Raw genomic sequence first — 18910 nt, forward strand, 5'->3', positions numbered from 1 at the left:
GTAAGATGCCTCATATTTTCTAATCTGAATGGATGCCTTATGTCAAATGTATTATCCCTACAGTTACCTTACAATCATCAACAGTTGATCTTATCTGACACCCAGATAGGCAGTTTGTGAAAATCTTAGGCTGGTTTCACTTGGGCAAAATCTTGAGTTTAAGAGATGTGTCTTTACTCTGTGTGTGTGTTATAGAATAATTACTGGCATATTCCTTCCAGAATCCTCTATGATGTAGCACAGAGGGCTGTTAAAATGAGGGTCTTCTTAGGTCCTGGCAGTGACCTTTAAGAAACAGTTCTCAAAACTAAAAGTAGAAACATTGGCTTGTTTAGAAGCAACCATGGCTATGAGGGTGCAACAGGTACATGTCTACATTTGATGTGGACAAACCAGGAAGATCTCCGATAGATGAGCTAATACACCAAAGAGTTGATTTCAACCAGAGGAGTCAACTCCTGATTGTGGAAAGAGTGGTCCTGTTTTGTTTTTCCGGCTTCACCTAGAGGGTCAATGTGAATAAAGCTGTTTAAATTACATTACTACCTGGGAGTCTGGAGTCTGGTGGAATTCTCCCCATGCTGCGGGTTTGGGGTGCTCTCTCTTCCTGGGCCACAAACTGGAGTAGTGAGTGACCTGCACGTTGAATAAACCGCGGAGATTACCATAAGCTAAATGTTCGGGGCACGGCACCCAAATCTAACCGATTATTTGGTGAGAGTGAAACATTAGTTGAAGTGCTTTGCTTGAATCAACATAAGTGTTATGTTGATTGAGAATGTGATAAGAATAAAAAGAGATTTAACCTTTGAGTGCCTAAATCATGTGATTTTAAGGATTCCAATTCATTTCAGCCAGAGGCATGGATTCAGCTGTATCTTGCCTGAATCCTGAACCGAATTCTGGATTTGGTGCATCCCTATATAAAATACACATAAACCATGAACATCCTGTAAAATATATCCTTATAAATAGTGCACAGTAATGTCATCAATTATTATTGGTGCTTAGGGATGTAGTTTGTTTAACTGAAATAGGTATCATTTACGAAGTGCAGTGGTGGGGCCACTAAATTGGCTGCAGTTAGTTACACGAAACAATCCCATTCATTAAAGGAACTTGCTTTTTTGCATCCATATCATTGTGCTTTGCAACCTATAGACACAATGGAATCCTGAAGCTACTTCTAAACTAGGTTGTAACTCCAAAGTTCCTATAGCGTCCTGCATCAATTACTGCTGTGCAGTTGCGCACACTTCAGGCTGAAATGCCATCCATTGTTAAAGGAACAGTAACACCAAAAAATGAAAGTGTATAAAAATAATTAATAATTATGTACTATTGCCCTGCACTGGTAAAAGTTGTGTGTTTGCTTCATAAACACTACTACAGTTTATATAAATACCCCGCTGTGTAGCCATGGGGGCAGCCATTTAAATTGAAAAAAGGAGAAAAGGCACAGGTTACATAAGAAGATACCAGATAAACTCTGTAGAATACAATGGGAATCTGCTACTTATCTGTTATCTGCTTAGTAACCTGTGCCTTTTCTCCTTTTTTCAATTTAAATGGCTGCCCCCATGGCTACACAGCAGCTATTTCTATTAACTATAGTAGTCTTTCTGAAGCAAATACGCAACTTTTACCAGTGCAGGGCAACAGTACATTATATTTTAATTATTTTAAAACATTTTTATTTTTTAGTGTTACTGTTCCTTTAAAGAATTTTCAGCACAATTGTATTTGATCTGCATCAAAGTTAAAGTGTATGCTTTCACCTTCAGAACACAATTTTTATATATTAAAGAAGTTTATATAATAGTATAGGAAATTGTAATATGTTTAATAAACTTTTTTTTTCAATTTTGTCAGCTATGTTTAACATTTACATGGAAAGACGCCTTTGATAAAGGATCTATTTTTGGCGGATCGGTAAAACTCGGTAAGTTGGGTTTTTTTTTGGTTTTTTTTTTTTTATAATATTAAGTTTAAATAGAAACTTTGGCTGGTACGACTATGGGATCTATTATCTAGAAAAAAAACAGAGACTCCCCCTTTTCCCTGTAGTAACCACATACACATCAGGGTTTTCCTATCCTGCTTCCTAGTAAAAAGTTGTTAAAAGCTTACCTTTTAATTACTTTAACTTTAGTTTATTTTATGTGCACCATGACCTTAGACATGCTTCTGTCTACCTGAGAGAAATGTGCGGCCTCTGGGCATACATATAACAAATCCGCCGCTGTATTTCTAGGCACAGATATGTTCACTACTACAGGTCCAGGCTGCATTATATAAAGAAGGTAGGCTAAATCTAACAGAACACTTGAAAATTCAGGGAAACCTCTGATAAATGCAAGGATTCATTGATTGCATTTAAATTAAACTGCCCTTTCAGGTGGATTTTCTAGATGTGTCCCTGAATTTTCAGGTGATCTAGTAGCCCTAGGCTACGCAAGCTATAGCATACTAATTGCTTGCACATTGCTGCACCAGTGGCCATATTTTTTAAGGGAATTCAGCAGTACAGCTTTCTGTGGGAAGGGGTAAAAAGTTATTATGACGGCACCCAATAGAAAATCTTGTGCATGTCGCCAACTAATTTTGACGCAAAAAATAAGACTAATGCACCCAGCGTTTGGGCTGCTTTTTTTTTTTTACCCCCAAACAGCTATTTTTTGACCAGTGAGGCTCTTTCACCCTCACTGCAATTTAGGGAAAACTTAAAAGGGTTGTTCACCTTAAAATTAACTTTTAATATGACGTAGGCACTGAAATTTAGAGACAATTTGCAATTGTTTTTTGTTGTTTTTCAGTTATTTTGTTTTTTTAATCTGCTCTTCTGAATACTAGGGTCTTGTTTACCTTAGCAACCAAGTAGTGGATTAATTGAGAGACTGAATATTAATAGGAGAGAGACTAGATAGAAAGATATGTAATAAAAAGTAACGATAATAATAAACTTGAAAGATCACAGAGCAATAGTTTTAGGATACCGGGGTCAGTGACCCCTATTTGAAAGCGGGAAAGAAATAGAAGTGGAAGGCAAATCATTTAAAAAATAAATCATGTTTGGAAAGTTGTTAGGAATAGGACATTCTATACCATACTAAAAGTTAATGTCAATGTGAACCATCCCTTAAAGCTACAGCTAGCACTACTGTACCTATAACTACTTTATCTTTCTAGGCACTTATTTTCCCTAACTAACTAACCAGCCTATTGCAGCTTTTGAGCCAGTCCAATCGCCCAGTTGGATAAAGGAAAATAATCACAGAATGCTGTGGTCATCCTGCAAATAAACAAAAATGCAATTGGAAAAATCTAGTAAACTTGCAAAGAGCCCACACAACATTAAAGGTTGTTAATTTATGCTACAGTTAAGTAGTGAATCCACTACTATACCAGAGTGCTTCCATCCCATCCAGATTACACTGCTTGGAATGTCGGCCTCAGTTGAAAAGCTGGCAGCAGTCTAGTTAGTATACTAAGAAATAAGGAAAGTTCCCCTTAGTGAAAGAGGCTCCTAAACACTTGAACACTACTAAAACAATACATGTATCTCAATCTATGCTACACCTGATCAAAGACCATGGGCAAGCTGTTTGGCTTTGTCCATAGACTACAAGTCAAGGAAACTTTACCCATGAACATTGCAAATCTCTATAAAATATATCACATAAAACTCATATATAAAACCCTGCTTTATCTAAATAAACCATTTTCATAAAAATGTTATGTTTTGGTAGTATGTGCCATTGGGCCACTCTCTGAGATCATACATTTCACAATGTGCACAAATAAACCAAGGACACACATCCATGTTAGGTCACATTAGCCAATCAATGGACAAAGTTCTGTCTTTAACTCTCACACTCATCAGGCTAGATTTAGAGCTGCATAATTTCTGGTCAGGCGATGTCTGAGGGAATACACAGCCCATCACATGCACCTGCATGCTGGCTTGGAATTCACAAAAAAGGAACAATATTCTTGTTATATAGTATATGTAAATTTTAACTAGCAATATTATTAACAAAAGTAAATCATCTGGAATTTTTTTCTTAGGGTGACAGGTCCCCTTTTATTATACCAGTGGTATCTGTCCCACTTTATTTTCTGCACTGCTGTTAGTCTTTTAGTTATTTTGTGTTGTAAAGTTAGAATCTATTATCTGGAAACCTGTTATCCAGAGGGCTCCAAAATGTGGCATTGCCACCTATTTAAAAAAGCAAATTTTTATTTGTTATCATGAACTTTGATAGGTAAGCTAATATAAATCCATATTGATGGCAAATTGCCCCCTTTTTTATTTAGAGAGCAATTTTTTTTGTAAGTGAATAGATAACTCTTCAAGTTGTTCAATGTATAATTTTGTTTTCCAAATTAAAAAATCCTGTTTAGCATTTATAATTACAATAATTACTTGCCCTGGATATTAGCAGCTAAATAATGATATTGCTCCTGCTAAATTTTTTTTTTTCTTTCTAGCATTGCCAAGTTTGGGTTATGAGAAGACTTGTGTTCTTTTCAACATTGGTGCTTTGGCTAGCCAAATTGCCTCTGAACAAAACTTAGACAACGATGAAGCATTGAAAGCTGCCTCTAAATTTTATCAGGTATTGAAATTTGATTTCTTGAAAACCCCAGTGTTAATTAAATGTAGATCCAGGGAACTGGAAATAAAAAATAATGTGAATAATGCTTAAAGGAATACTGTCATGGGAAAACATGTTTTTTTTTCCAAAACACATCAGTTAATAGAGCTTCTCCAGCAGAATCCTGCATTGAAATACATTTTCAAAAACAGATTTTTTTTAAATTTAATTTTAAATTTTCACATGGGACACATATTCATCATTTCCTAGGGTGCCCCAGCTATATGACCTGTGCTCTGATAAACTTCAGTCACACTTTACTGCTGTGTTGCATGTTGAGGTAATATCACCCCTCCCAGCCACTGATCAGCAGAACAATGGGAAGGTAGTAAGATAGCAGCTCCTATTAGGTATCAGAATAGCACCCAATAGTAAGAAATCCAAGTCCGGCTTGGGACTCCTCCAGTTGCATGGTAGTAGGAAAAACAATAGGTTTTCTGAAAGCAGTTCTGATGTGTAGCGCTGGCTCCTTCTAAAAGCTCAGACTCAGGTACAATGCACAACGCACCTTTCATCACCAAGCCATGCAATTATGTGACCGTTTCCTTGAAAGGGGCTATAGCACTGAGGTCATTAAAACAGCTTATGAACGAGCGGTGGCTAGTAATAGGGACGATCTATTGAGGGATGAAGTGAACTGTAAACCTGTTAGACAGTTAGATAAAAAGACTGTAGTATCGAAAACACGTTTTTGTATGTATACTATAATAGGGATTCGTACCTTATAAAACAGAGTGTCATGAAGTATTGGGGTATCCTTTTAGAGGACCCTATGTTGGCGGGTGTTTTGGATAAAAGACCCTCCTTTGTATATAAAAAAAAACATAGGGATATCGCATCTCAACTTTCCCGAAGTCTATATGTTTCCAAGCATTTGAACAGTAACTCATCTTGGCTCAGATATAAGGGGAACTACTGCTGTGGTAGGACAAGATGTAAAGCATGTCAATATTTAAAAGTATCGAAAGAATTTTATAGTACCTATACTGGGAAAATGTATGCTATTAAACAATATTTTAATTGTGTTTCACAGAGAGTGATATATCTGATTACATGTAAATGTGGAGCCCAGTATATAGGAAAAATGGTCCGGAAAGTGAGTGAACACATTTTAGAACATTTATCAGCTATAGGGCGTAGGGATGCTAAATCGGCCATTGTAAAACATGCTGTGGAGAAACACGAAGGAAATACGGATTTTCATTTTCAGATTATAGATACAGCTTTTTGTAATTTAAGGAAAGGTGATTTTGAGAATAGACTTTTACGAAGTGAAGCATTTTGGATCTACCGATTAGGGACTATAGATACTTTAGGAGGTATGAATAGAGAGTGGGAACTAATTTGTTTCTATTAAATATTTTCTATAATTCTGTTATTATAGTTAGATCTTTTATGAATCTATTAGTTGATAGATGTGGATATTGACTAAATTTATCCCTTGATCATTATTTTTATCTATGTATTCTAGTTTGGGTATTCTTATTTTGTTTTGATATATGTATGTGAAGGGGTTAACCTAATATGGGAGGAGTAATGGGAGTGAATAAAAGGCATTCTTTGGGAAGTTGTACCATACAGCTTTTGAGAAAGTGGTGTGATACCACGAAACGCGCCAAGCGCGTGGTCTTTTTTGTATGTGCACAATATGCTTTTAAAGAGATTTAAAAAATAAAGACAAAGATTTTTTTAACAGCAATGTTGAATTGCTCCGTACAAATCATTTTTACAATGCACTGAGATGGCTGCCTACACAACAATATTACAACTAAAAAAATACATTTGTTGGTTCAAGAATAAAACTGTACATAACAAATAATTCACTCTACCATTTAAACAGTATGATTTAGAAATAAAAAGTAAACAAATCATGACCGTATCCCTTTAAATAGAATTTGTATAGGACATGCCTATTTATGAAAAATGTATGGCTTTTGCATTCTTGTGCTAAACAGGGAAATTGAAGTAATTTTTTGCGAGTAGAGCTGGGCGGTATGACCAAAAATTTATATCACGGTATTTTTCAAAATTATATCGGTGTCACGGTATTTGACGGTATTTTTTTTTTTCCATGCATGATTAGGTGTTAACCCCATTTCCTAATAAATTAGAGAATAATTACTGCAGTATTGAAAATCAGGGTCAGGCAAGGCTTAGTTTCCCAGGCAAGGCCGCAGACAACTTAGCACAGGAGGAGGCGTTTGATAGCTTTAAATACCCCCCACGCATGCGCAGAACCGGCGCCGTCAGCGCGTCGCGGACGTGCACGCTTTGACATGTACGTGCGCTTTGATGCACGCACACCTGGACGCGCGTGCGCCTGGACGCGCGTGCGCAATGTCCCGCAGACAACGGTACGCGCGCACGCAAGGAGGTGCACGAGACCGGGACGCACGGGTGAGTACCCTGACACCCCGGTATTGCGGTATCTGAAAAATGAATATAGTTTTAAAAAAAAACACCGGTATTCGGTATTAAACGGTATATCGCCCAGCCCTACTTGCGAGGTAGATATCTAGACTATTACCTGCCTTTCCCTTTTGTTGTGACTGTTTTGTCACAGGATTCTATGCGGGGGGGGGGTGGTGGTAACTTCAGTTCTCCTGTTTACACAGTTTAGCTCATAAAAATCACAAAAACCCTAGATGTGGGTTTTAAAACAATAGTCAAAAGGTATCTTCAGCACAAGCCCTATTTATTGAATTCATTTTGAACCAGGGGGTATACAGATCTTTTAAGATCTAGCAAACAGGTTAAAGTAGAGTTTCACTTTTAATTTGTTCATAGATAAAACAGGTTGCTGGAGCCCATTAGACTGGGTCTTGGTAGCTGGTAGACCAAGGGAATTGATGCACTGGACAAGCGAATGTTGCCTGTCCATTGCTTTCAACTGCTGCTGTTATGTTGCCTGCAACTTTCTCTGCCCTGCACAAACTCCTCTCCAGGTGGCTGCAGGTACAAAGTGACATTACAAGCCGTCTGAAAAGTTCAGCTTGCCCTGGTAGGTATGCTCTGTGCCCAGTAGGTTTTATTGGCTTATGAACTACGGCTTTATAAAGGACAGATAATGTCAAACAAGTTCAATTGCTTTTTCCAATAAAATAAGCAGAACTGGCGGTCTGGGCAGCTAAGTTGCAGATGACATTCAGTGTTGATAAACAGTGTTTACATTATGGGGCTGATTTACTAAGACACGATTTCGAATCCGAATTGGAAAAATTCCGATTGGAAACGAACATTTTGCGACTTTTTCGTATTTTTTGCGATTTTTTCGGCGTCTTTACGATTTTTGTGTAAAAACGCGATTTTTTCGGCGTCTTTACGATTTTTGCGTAAAAACGCGAGTTTTTCGGCGTCTTTACGATTTTTGCGTAAAAACAAGAGTTTTTTCGTAGCCATTACGAAAGTTGCGCAAAGTCGAAATTTTTTCGTAGCGTTAAAACTTGCACGAAACGTCGCGCCTTTTAAGTTTTAACGCTACGAAAAAGGCGCGACTTTGCGCGCAAGTGTTAACGCTACGAAAAAAATCGCGACTTTGCGCAACTTTCGTAATGGCTACGAAAAACTCGCGTTTTTACGCAAAAATCGTAAAGACGCCGAAAAAAATCGCAAAATTACCGATCATTACGAAAAAAACGCAATCGGATGCATTCGGCCCGTTCGTGGGTTAGTAAATGTGCCCCTATGTGTTGATATTATGTACCTGGGATATAAAGATACGCAAGCTTTTTAAAACTTTAATGGGGCTGATTTAGGCAAATCCTTGGTGCAGAAGTACTGGGTACTTGTAGGTGAAAAACTTATCTGTAGCCATCAATGCCAGTTAGGGACAGCAGAAAGTGCTAGCAAGGTTTTGTAGGATTGGTCCCCATTCCTGGACGGCACCACTAGGGGAAGAGAAAAATTTTACTTTTCCAGATTGAAAAATAGAGAGTAGTGTAGAAGATTTGACAGATTCCATCTTGCTTTATTAAGGTTTTTTTAATGAAATTACAAATGCAGAGCATTCATAGTTGAAGCATAGTCTAGACTGACTTCAATTGTGCATGTTCAAGATAGAAATTGCAGTGAAGAGGATCTGACTCAAGTAGTGATGTGCAGGTAAATATAGCAGTAAATATAAACAATCGTTTCACCTATTGTAAAATCAGCAAATCTACTTCATTTTATTTGGAGTAAAGCCAAGTGAGATTATCCCAGAAAGCTATATTGCTTGTTAAAAGTTGTAAAGTTCACATTCTCCTAAATCCAAAATAGGTAATTTTATTTCAAACTAAACATAGTGTTTTGATTACATTTTTAAAATCACCTCAAAATTTCAGCTTTACGGCATCAAATTTCACATGCATCACTACACACAAAGGTAAAACATCCTTAATATTAAATACCAGGGACCTATTGAACAGTTTGATGCTCAGTTATATGTTTACCTAAGTATGTGGCATGTAGGGGCCGAAAAATGAACTTATTTCAGGTACTGCAAAATCAACACATATCTTGCATTTTTGAGAGGTTAAGGCATAAAAAAGTATGTTAATCCTTTAAAGCCATGTCATTTTGGAAATCACACGTTCTCCTGAATTCAAAATGGGTAAATGTCTTTGTTTGCCAAACTGTAAAACTTTGGTTTGGTTTTTATGAAATTTCTGAAAATTCCCTCAAAGTTTCTAATTTACATGAGCTTATCTCCCTCATTTCATTAGATGAAATAATTGATGATGTTCACCCCCTTATGGGTAATTTAGAAAGTAAATAAAGAATCCACGCTTATTAATCCTTTAACCCTTTAAGTGCCAGCCGAATTCGTCATTTCAGTTCCCCCCAGTGCCAGACGTTTTGTAAACATTCTGTGCTCTCTCAATGTAGGGGCTTTTACTGGGGGCAGGGTTAAGTTTATATATTGTTTTTTTCAGGAGAACCTGAGCTTTCCAAATCTACCTGAGTTTTTGTGTATTTCCACTTCTGGAACAAGATTTAGAGCTTGAAATACAAAAAAAAAAAGAAAAAATGCTATTTTTCATGATATAAGGATTTATACCAGAAACACATTTTATTTTATGGACAAAAATTCAACTGATTTGGAAAGCCTCATGTCTCCCGAACGTGCCAATACCTGATATGTATAGTTTTATTGAGATTTCTGACTTCTATAGATCAAAAACTCCCAGCAGTAAAGTACTAAATTTTCAAAGCATTACAGCAGAATACGGCATACTTTACATTCCAAAGCCAAAAATCCTGGAATATTAGGTTTACCCCAGGAAACCATACATTTTTGAAAACTACACATTCTGACGAATCCGAAATGGGTAACTATGTCTTCCAACTCCTAAGTACCAAACGGCAATGCTTTACTGAATTTAGCATTTTCTATAAAAAATTATGAAAATTCTAAAAAATCACCTCAAATCTTCCATTTTCAAGCACCTTATCTCCCACATAACATTAGGTACGAAGAAAACACACCCTAAATATGAAAGCCAGGGGTCCACTGAACAGTTTGATGCCCATTGTGCATAGGATCACCGATGTATCTGGAATTTAGAGACCCCAAAAGGAAGTTAGTACATACAAATTGCCCAGGAGATCTCTTTAGCTACTGAAAATTCAACACATTTACTGCATTTTCTGTGGGGTAAAAACACAAAAAAATACATTGACCCCCCAAAATCATATATTTTTGGAAAGTACACATTCGGACGAATTCAAAATTGGTACCCATGTCTTTCTACTCCAAACTACTGAGTCGCAATTCTTTCCCAAAATTGCCAGTTTTGATGAAATACCTAAAAATCATATCAAATCTTCCACTTTCAAGCACCTTATCTCCCACATAACATTAGGTACCAAAAGAACACACCCTAAATATGAAAGCCAAGGGTCCGCTGAACAGTTTGATGCCCATTGTCCATAGGATCACCAATGTATCTGGCATTTAGAGACCCCATAAGGAAGTGAGTGCATACAAATTGCCCAGGAGATCTCTTTAGCTACTGAAAATTCAACACGTTTACTGCATTTTCTGTGGGGTAAAAACACAAAAAAATACATTGACCCCCCAAAACCATATATTTTTGGAAAGTACACATTCGGGCGAATTCAAAATTGGTACCCATGTCTTTCTACTCCAAACTACAGAGTCGCAGTGCTTTCCCAAAATTGCTAGTTTTGGTGAAATACCTGAAAATCACATCAAATCTTCCACTTTCAAGCACCATATCTCCCACATAACATTAGGTACCAAGAAAACACCCCCTAAATATGAAAACCAAGGGTCCGCTGAACAGTTTGATGCCCATTGTGCATAGGATCACCGATGTATCTGGCATTTAGAGACCCCAAAAGGAAGTTAGTGCATACAAAGTGTATACACTGCAATATAAGCTACCGGCATGTGCATTATGCGGCATAAGACCCCCTAACAGTAAGGAGACCCTAGAAAACTATACATTTTCCGAAAGTACACAATCTGACAAAACAAAAATGGGTAAATACATCTTTCTACTGCAAACTACCAAACTACAAAGCTATGCTAAACAGAAAGATTTTTTTGACATTTCTAAAAATTGTCACAAAGCTTGCATTTTACCCCATTATGTACCCCCACATTTTGTACCGTATCAACATAAAACATTCTAAATATGAACGCCAGGGGTCTACTGAACAGTTTGATGCCCTATATGCATAGATTTACCAAACTATGTGGGGTACAGGGGCACCCAAGTAAAAATAGTGCATATGAATTTTCACATAAGACGCTCCGGCTCATGCAGTTTTTGCACCCGGTATGTGTATTATGCGGCACAAGACCCCCTAACAGTACAGAGACCCTAGAAAACCATATATTTTCCGAAAGTACACAATCTGACAAAACAAAAATGGGTAAATACATCTTTCTACTGCAAACTACCAAACTACAAAGGTATGCTAAACAGAACGGTTTTTATGACATTTCTGAAAATTGTCACAAAGCTTGCATTTTACCCCATTATGTACCCCCACATTTTGTACCATATCAACATAAAACATTCTAAATATGAACACCAGGGGTCTACTGAACAGTTTGATGCCCTATATGCATAGATTTACCAAACTATGTGGGGTACAGGGGCACCCAAGTAAAAATAGTGCATATGAATTTTCACATAAGATGCTTCGGCTCATGCAGTTTTTGCACCCGGTATGTGTATTATGTGCCATACGACCACCTAACAGTAAGGAGACCCTAGAAATCCATATATTTTCCGAAAGTACACATTCTGACAAAACAAAAATGGGTAAATACATCTTTCTACTACAAACTACCAAACTACAAAGCTATGCTAAACAGAACGGTTTTTGTGACATTTCTGAAAATCAAGCGAACAAGAACTATGCATAACTGAAAATGCTATAAAATGGCTAAACATGCAGTAAAATACCCCAAAATCCACCAAAATCACAGAAAATGTAGTAGAAACACCAAAATAATACACAAAAGATATTGCGCAGTGCGGTTAGCGAATACACTATCCGCAATGGCAATAAAACATTTTTTTCAGGCAGGAATAAAAACGATGCGATTAGAAAAAAAAAAAATTACAAAATTACATAAGTGTGTAAGTGTGTGTGTACATTAGGTAAAATGTGTTTTGTGTGCATGTATGCAAGTAAGTGTGTGTAAGTGTAAGTGTTGTGAATGTTTGAAATCTCCCAACTCCCCTAAAATGTATGTGTTTGTGTGTAAATGTGAGTATAAGTGTGTATTAGTGTATTATGTGTGTGTATGTGTATGTGTGTTTTTGTGTGTTTTTGCCACTTACCTGTGTAGGAGATTGTGGATCTGCAGGGAGACACATACGCAGCAGTCCCGGAGTGAGTATCGGCAGCAGGAAGCAGGGGGGCCAGCAGGGGGGGGAGCAGAGAAAGGCAGAAGGCGATCGTGAAATCCAGGCATGGATTTCACGTGCCTGCCTTTTCTCATGTGGCCCCTGGGCGATCGCGCCCCAGGGGCCACTCGTTCCCCACCTCTGACTATTGTCTGGAGGCTGGGGAACGAGCGGGGAGCGAAGGAGCGGCTTGAAAGCCGCTTCTCCGCTCCCAAACCCAGAAGTGCCCCAGGACGTAGAATCTACGTTCTGTGGCACTTTGGTCCTTTAGTACCCAGGACGTAGATTCTACGTCCTGTGGCACTAAAAAGGTTAAGTGCCAGCAGAATTTCACATTTCGGTTCCCCCTCAGTGCCAGACGTTTTGTAAACATTTTGTGCTTTCTCAATTGAGGTGCTTTTACTGGGGGCAGGGTTAAGTTTAAGGCAAACTATATATTGTTTTTTTCAGGAGAACCTGAGCTTTCCAAATCTGCCAGAGATTTTGTGTATTTCCACTTCTGGAACAAGATTTAGAGCTTGAAATCCAAAAAAAAAAAGAAAAATTTATATTTTTCATGATATAGGGGTTTATACCAGAAACATATTTTATTTTATGGACACAAATTCAACTCATTTGGAAAGCCTTATGTCTTTTGAACGTGCCAATACCTGATATGTATAGTTTTATGGAGATTTCTGACTTCTATAGATCAAAAACTCCCAGCAGTAAATTACCAAATTTTCAAAGCATTACAGCAGAATACGGCATACTTTACATTCCAAAGCCAAAAATCCTGGAACATTAGGTTTACCCCAGGAAACCATATATTTTTGAAAAGTACACATTCTGCTGAATCCGAAATGGGTAACCGTGTCTTCCAACTCCTAAGTACCAAACAGCAAAGGTTTCCTGAATTTAGCAGTTTCTATAAAAAAAAATATGAAAATTCCAAAAAAATCACCTCAAAGCTTCCACTTTCATGCACCTTATCTCCCACATAGCATTAGGTACCAAGAAAACACATCCTAAATATGAAAGCCAGGGGTCCATTGAACGGTTTGATGCCCATTGTGCATAGGATCACCGATGTATCTGGCATGTAGACACCCCAAAAGGAAGTTAGTACATACAAATTGCCCCGGAGATCTCTTTAGCTACTGAAAGTTCAAGAAAATAACTGGATTTTTGTGGGGTAAAAACACAAAAAAACACATTGACCCCCCAAAACCATATATTTTCGGAAAGTACACATTCGGGTAAATTCAAAATGGGTATCCATGTCTTTCTACTCCAAACTACAGAGTCGCAATGCTTTCCCAAAATTGCCGGTTTTGATGAAATACGCACTGAAAATCGCATCAAACCTTCTACTTTAAAGCACCTTACCACCACATAACATTAGTTACCGAGAAAACACATCCTAAATATGAAACCCAAGGGTCCACTGAACAGTTTGATACCCACTGTGCATAGGATCACTGATGTATCTGACATTTAGAGACCCCAAAAGGAAGTTAGCACATACAAATTGAATACGCTGCAATATAAGTTACCGGAATGTGTATTATGTGCCACAAGACCCCCTAACAGTACAGAGACCCTAGAAAACCATACATTTTCCGAAAGTACACATTCTGACAAAACAGAAATGGTAAATACATCTTTCTACTGCAAACTACCAAACTACAAAGCTATGCTAAACAGAATGGTTTTTATGACATTTCTGAAAATCGTCACAAAGCTTGCATTTTGTACCCCCACATTTGGTAACTTATCAACATAAAATACTCTAAATATGAACGCCAGGGGCCTACTGAACACTCGTTCCCCGCCTCTACTGGTTGTCTAGGGGCTGGGGAACAAGCGGCGAGCGAAGGAGCTGCTTGAAAAGCCGCTCCTCCACTCCCAAATCCGGAAGTGCAGCAGTTGCCTCGCAAGGCTTTTTCGGCGATTTGCGCGAAATTGCGCCTGCCGCGTGTGCCATCCCACCGGCGACTTACATTTTCGCCGGTGAGATGGCAGGGGAAGGCAACTCGGGGAGATTAGTCGCCCGCGAACAGGGAGTTTTGTCGCGGGCGACTAATCTCCCCGTGTGCCAGAGCCCTTAAAGGAAAAACTATACCGCCAGAGTAAATACTTACAGATCAACAGATCATATGAAGTGGCCTTTTGAAGAATCTGACCTGCTTTTACCAAAGTAAATATTGCTCTTTTGCATCTTTTACCTTGAACCACCATTTTTGATGGTCTTTGTGCTGCCTTAGAGATCACTTGATCAAAATTAATGCAGCTCTTACTGTAACAGGAAGACCTGTGGGAGCAAAAGAGAGAATTCTGTCCATTTTTTGGCTTGTGACTTAACGTTTTTGTGTGCTTTTGGTTTATTTGTGTGCACTGTTAATCATGTGATGCCAAGGGGTGTCCTTTAGTACTTAAAATCACAATTTTCCAATGGCATATATTGCTAAAAAAAAAAGTATATTTTTAAAATGTTTTATTCAGATTAAGCAGGGCTTTACATATGAATGGTTTTATGCAATCTATTTTTATAGAGACATTTTTTGGGGGTATAGTTTTCCTTAAACTTGTTTGCAGGTTTGTCGGCAGTTGTCATAAACTGGTCAAATGGGAAATTATATAAAGACCCCTACCTAACCATATGTTTACATCCTTTTAGGAGGGTTTACTTACATAGTTAATTTGTGTCCAATCAAATACAGTCCCTCCAAATGAATCCCAGTGCATAAGTATGCACATAAATATATTGACCTATCTATATACCTGCAATCACAACAGGACATTTGACAATCTCCTTTACATAACCATGAAGAACAAAGGGGTGTCCTCTGGTTATATGATCTTTTTTATATGTCTATAATGTCCTCTAATGTTCTTGTAAAGGTAATAATGTCTCCACTCAAGCATCTTTTCTCCAGAGAAAGCAATCCCAACCTCAACAGTCTACCTCAAAGTTTAGTTGTTACATTTCTTTTACTGCTCTAGTTTCATGTCTGCACTTTAATATCATTCTTAAGTTTTGGGTGCCATAACTGTGATGCCCTACTAAGGATCTGTAAGGAGGCAAAATTATGTTTTCATGTTAATTCCCTATTTTATGCACAACAGTACGTTATTTGCTTTATTAGCCACTCGGCGCATCTGCCTAGAGTTACACACAAATCTCCAAATCCTTCTTAGTTGGGATGGTCCCCAACACACTACCATTTAGGGCAGGGGTACATGGGGAGATTAGTCGCTGGTGGGATGGAATTGCAGGGAGATTAGTATCCTGCGACAACAAAGATTTGTCGCTGGGCGACTAATCTCCCCATGTACCCCTGCCCTTAGTGTATAACATGCATTTGTTATTTTTTCCAAGGTGTGTCACTAAAAAAGTTTGTCCTATTAGCTGCTATTAGAGACCTATTTTTGCCAACTTATTCATCTTACCTACCCACCTTTTTACCTGCATTCTTATTCATATCCACTTCCACCAGACCCACTCTCAGTGTGAGTGTCATGTAAACCAGAAGTGACTACTTCCATGTGAAAACAACCTGACAAGTGAAAAGTACATTTTCCCAAAAAAATTTCTGAACTGCTGCTGGCCTCAAGCTTCTGTAGCAAATAAATAAACTGAAACTGCTGTTTTTCAGGAGTTCCTTTGATACTGTTTTTCGGTTTAGCAAGTTAGCAATAGCAAAACTAAGATGCAGTAGCATACCTTTTCTGGCCTGGGTTCCCCCCATGTAAAAAGAATTTGGAGCACCCCACCCTTCCGCACATAATATTGTGTTGCCAGTAATGCAGGTCACCTGTGATCTTCTGCACACTGTTTCATTGTTTTCTTTCTTTATAGTTACACCACTTCTAAAATGAGCTATTTCTTTCTTAGGTACCGAGAAAACATACAAAATATAAATACCAGGGGTCTACAGAACAATTTTATGCACAATGTTCTTAGGTTTACCCAAGTAAATGGCATGTTGACACCCCAAAATATACTTGTGCATATTAATTTCATGGCTTATGTTTTAACTACTTAAATTGAATGACAGCAGTTTAAATTTCCGCATTAAAATCGGCAAACAATCTGATTGGCTGTTGTTGGCTCCACCCACTTTTTTCAAACATTGAATTATTTGCCACCCTCTGCAAAGTTTGGGGACCCTGGCACAAAGAGTATTTGAATGGCAGCATTTTAAATGTAAACCAGTAAAATTCCATAGGTGAAATCTAAGTAAGCTTTATCAGAAAGGCCTATGTAAATACAGCCATAAGCACTCACAGAAACGCTGCACTGTCCTCTTTTAAAAGAAACACAGGATTTCTTGTTCCCTTTTTTGTAAACATTTTGTTCGGGTGTCTGACTCCTCTCAGAAAATTCTTTATTCCTTTGAATGCTAAGAACTCCCCCCAACTTCCTTAGGAATTTGTGATCAGAGTTATAACCGCTAGATTGCAAACAGGAAGCTATTTAAAATGGCAGCTGCTGTCTTAAGCAAACGGAGAAAGCTTCTAGGGCTCTTTGCTCTATGATAAAGCTTTCTGCAGAGTAAATATATTGTTCTAGGTCAGTGCTGTCCAACTGGCGGCCCACGGGCCGCATGCGGCCCTCGAACCCCCTCTGTGTGGCCCCCCACCTGTCTGGCTGCTTTGATGGCTTACTCTTGTGTTCGCTTTAAATGGTATCAGTACTGTGATTAACTGCCCCCCCCTGCATGGTTCACACCTCAGATTCAGGCTGTAAACCCTCTGTATTGTTTTAAAATGTAATTCCCTGTGTTGTTTGCACCTTTTAATCTCTACATTGTTCACCCCCTACAGTGTTCACACCTCAGGCTCTAATCACCCACATTGTTCCCCTGTTCACACCTCAGACTGTAGGAGGAGTTGAAACCCACAAATAATCCCTGCACACTATAAAAAGAACATATACTGAGGTGGTACTGCAATTAAAAAGTTTTTTAATATATAGTTATTGTGCAGACTGTAGGAGCAGTGCCAGCATTGTGTCACTGTATGCTCCCTGTGTGTGCCATACACACAGGCAGCATAGGGCAAGCAGAGTATGGCACACACAGGCAGGGTAGGGAAGGCAGAGTATGGCACACGCAGGCAGGGAAGGCAGAGTATGGCACACAGGCAGGGTAGGGAAGGCAGAGTATGGCACACACAGGCAGGTTAGGGAAGGCAAAGTATGGCACTGTATGTACTACAACCATTAATATGGGTATGGTCATGTGATAACACGGGTGTGGTTTCTAGTGGGTGCGGTTTCAAAAAGGGGAGTGGTCAAAACTGGCTTCCATTATCGGCCCTCCACCACGTAGGTCGGAAAAATTCCGGCCCTCGGTACCACAGAAGTTGGACAGCACTGTTCTAGGTGGCACTAATGTGACGAATCTGTTGGCAGTAACATGCAAAAATGACTTTCCTTCTCCTTTAAAGAATGGCAGCAGTTTAAATTTAAACCAATAAAAGTCTGTTGGTGAAATCTGATTGGCTGTTATTGGCTTCGCCCACTTTTCTAAACTTAAAACGTAGTCACCCTGTGACAAAGTGTGGGGACCCTGACATTAAACATGTGAGAATGGAAGCAGTTAAAATATCCCCACTGAAATCATCGGAAGAAAATGTGATCAGGTGTTGATGGCTCCGCCCACTTTTTAAACCTTGAATACGTAGTCACCCAGTGACTGATTATGCAAAGTTTGGGGACTCTGGCATAAATAATGTTAGATGGGAGTGTTTTAAATGTGAAACAGTTTAATTTAATGAATGAAATCTGATTGGTTGTTGGTGGCTCCATCCACTTTTACTAACCGTGACACTGCAATTCACCAGTGACCAACTGTGAAGAGTTTGGGGACCCTGACATTAATACTGTGAAAATGGAAGCAGCTTGAATTCCCCCATTCAAAGTTAATGTCGCATACAACAAATATTATCTTTTCATTCAGGCTGGTCCCTTGAATATGTTGGTGAGTGTAGCCTGAAAGCTGTGAGATTGGTAGCAATTTAAACTTCCCCATTAAAAGTCAGTGGGTGAAATTTGATTGGCTGTTGTTGGCATCTTCCACTTCTGGGCATCCAACAAATACCGCTTTTTCATTTAGATTGAATCCATGACGATGTGATTCAAATGTGAGGTGAGTGTGGCTTTAAGATTGGCAGCAGTTTTAGTTTCCTCATTAAAGTCAACGGGTGGCTATTAGCTCCTCCTACTTGGGGCTATCCAACAAATGTTGCTGTTTGATTTCAACCCCATGATTGTTATTCAAGTTTGGTGAGTGTAGCTTCAAAGCTGTAAGAGTGGCAGCAGTTTGAAAATCTTCCCTGTCAGTCAATAGAAAAATTGGGGTGTTTGCAGTGGCACCACAAAAAGACAGGGGTGGGATC

General features: G+C 38.6%; 1 protein-coding gene across 4 annotated transcripts in view; it reads left to right on the forward strand.

The window, feature by feature from the left end:
• pdcd6ip (programmed cell death 6 interacting protein) overlaps positions 1 to 18910 on the forward strand; it is a 66120-nt gene that overhangs the window by 11384 nt on the left and 35826 nt on the right. For all 4 annotated transcript variants that reach the window (XM_012953564.3, XM_012953565.3, XM_012953566.3 and 1 more), the window contains 2 exon segments: positions 1873 to 1942; positions 4492 to 4619. In XM_012953564.3, the coding sequence (XP_012809018.2) occupies positions 1873 to 1942; positions 4492 to 4619 (198 nt within the window).

The sequence above is a fragment of the Xenopus tropicalis genome, chromosome 6 (genome assembly GCF_000004195.4).
Source record: "Xenopus tropicalis strain Nigerian chromosome 6, UCB_Xtro_10.0, whole genome shotgun sequence".
Taxonomy (NCBI): Eukaryota; Metazoa; Chordata; class Amphibia; order Anura; family Pipidae; genus Xenopus; species Xenopus tropicalis.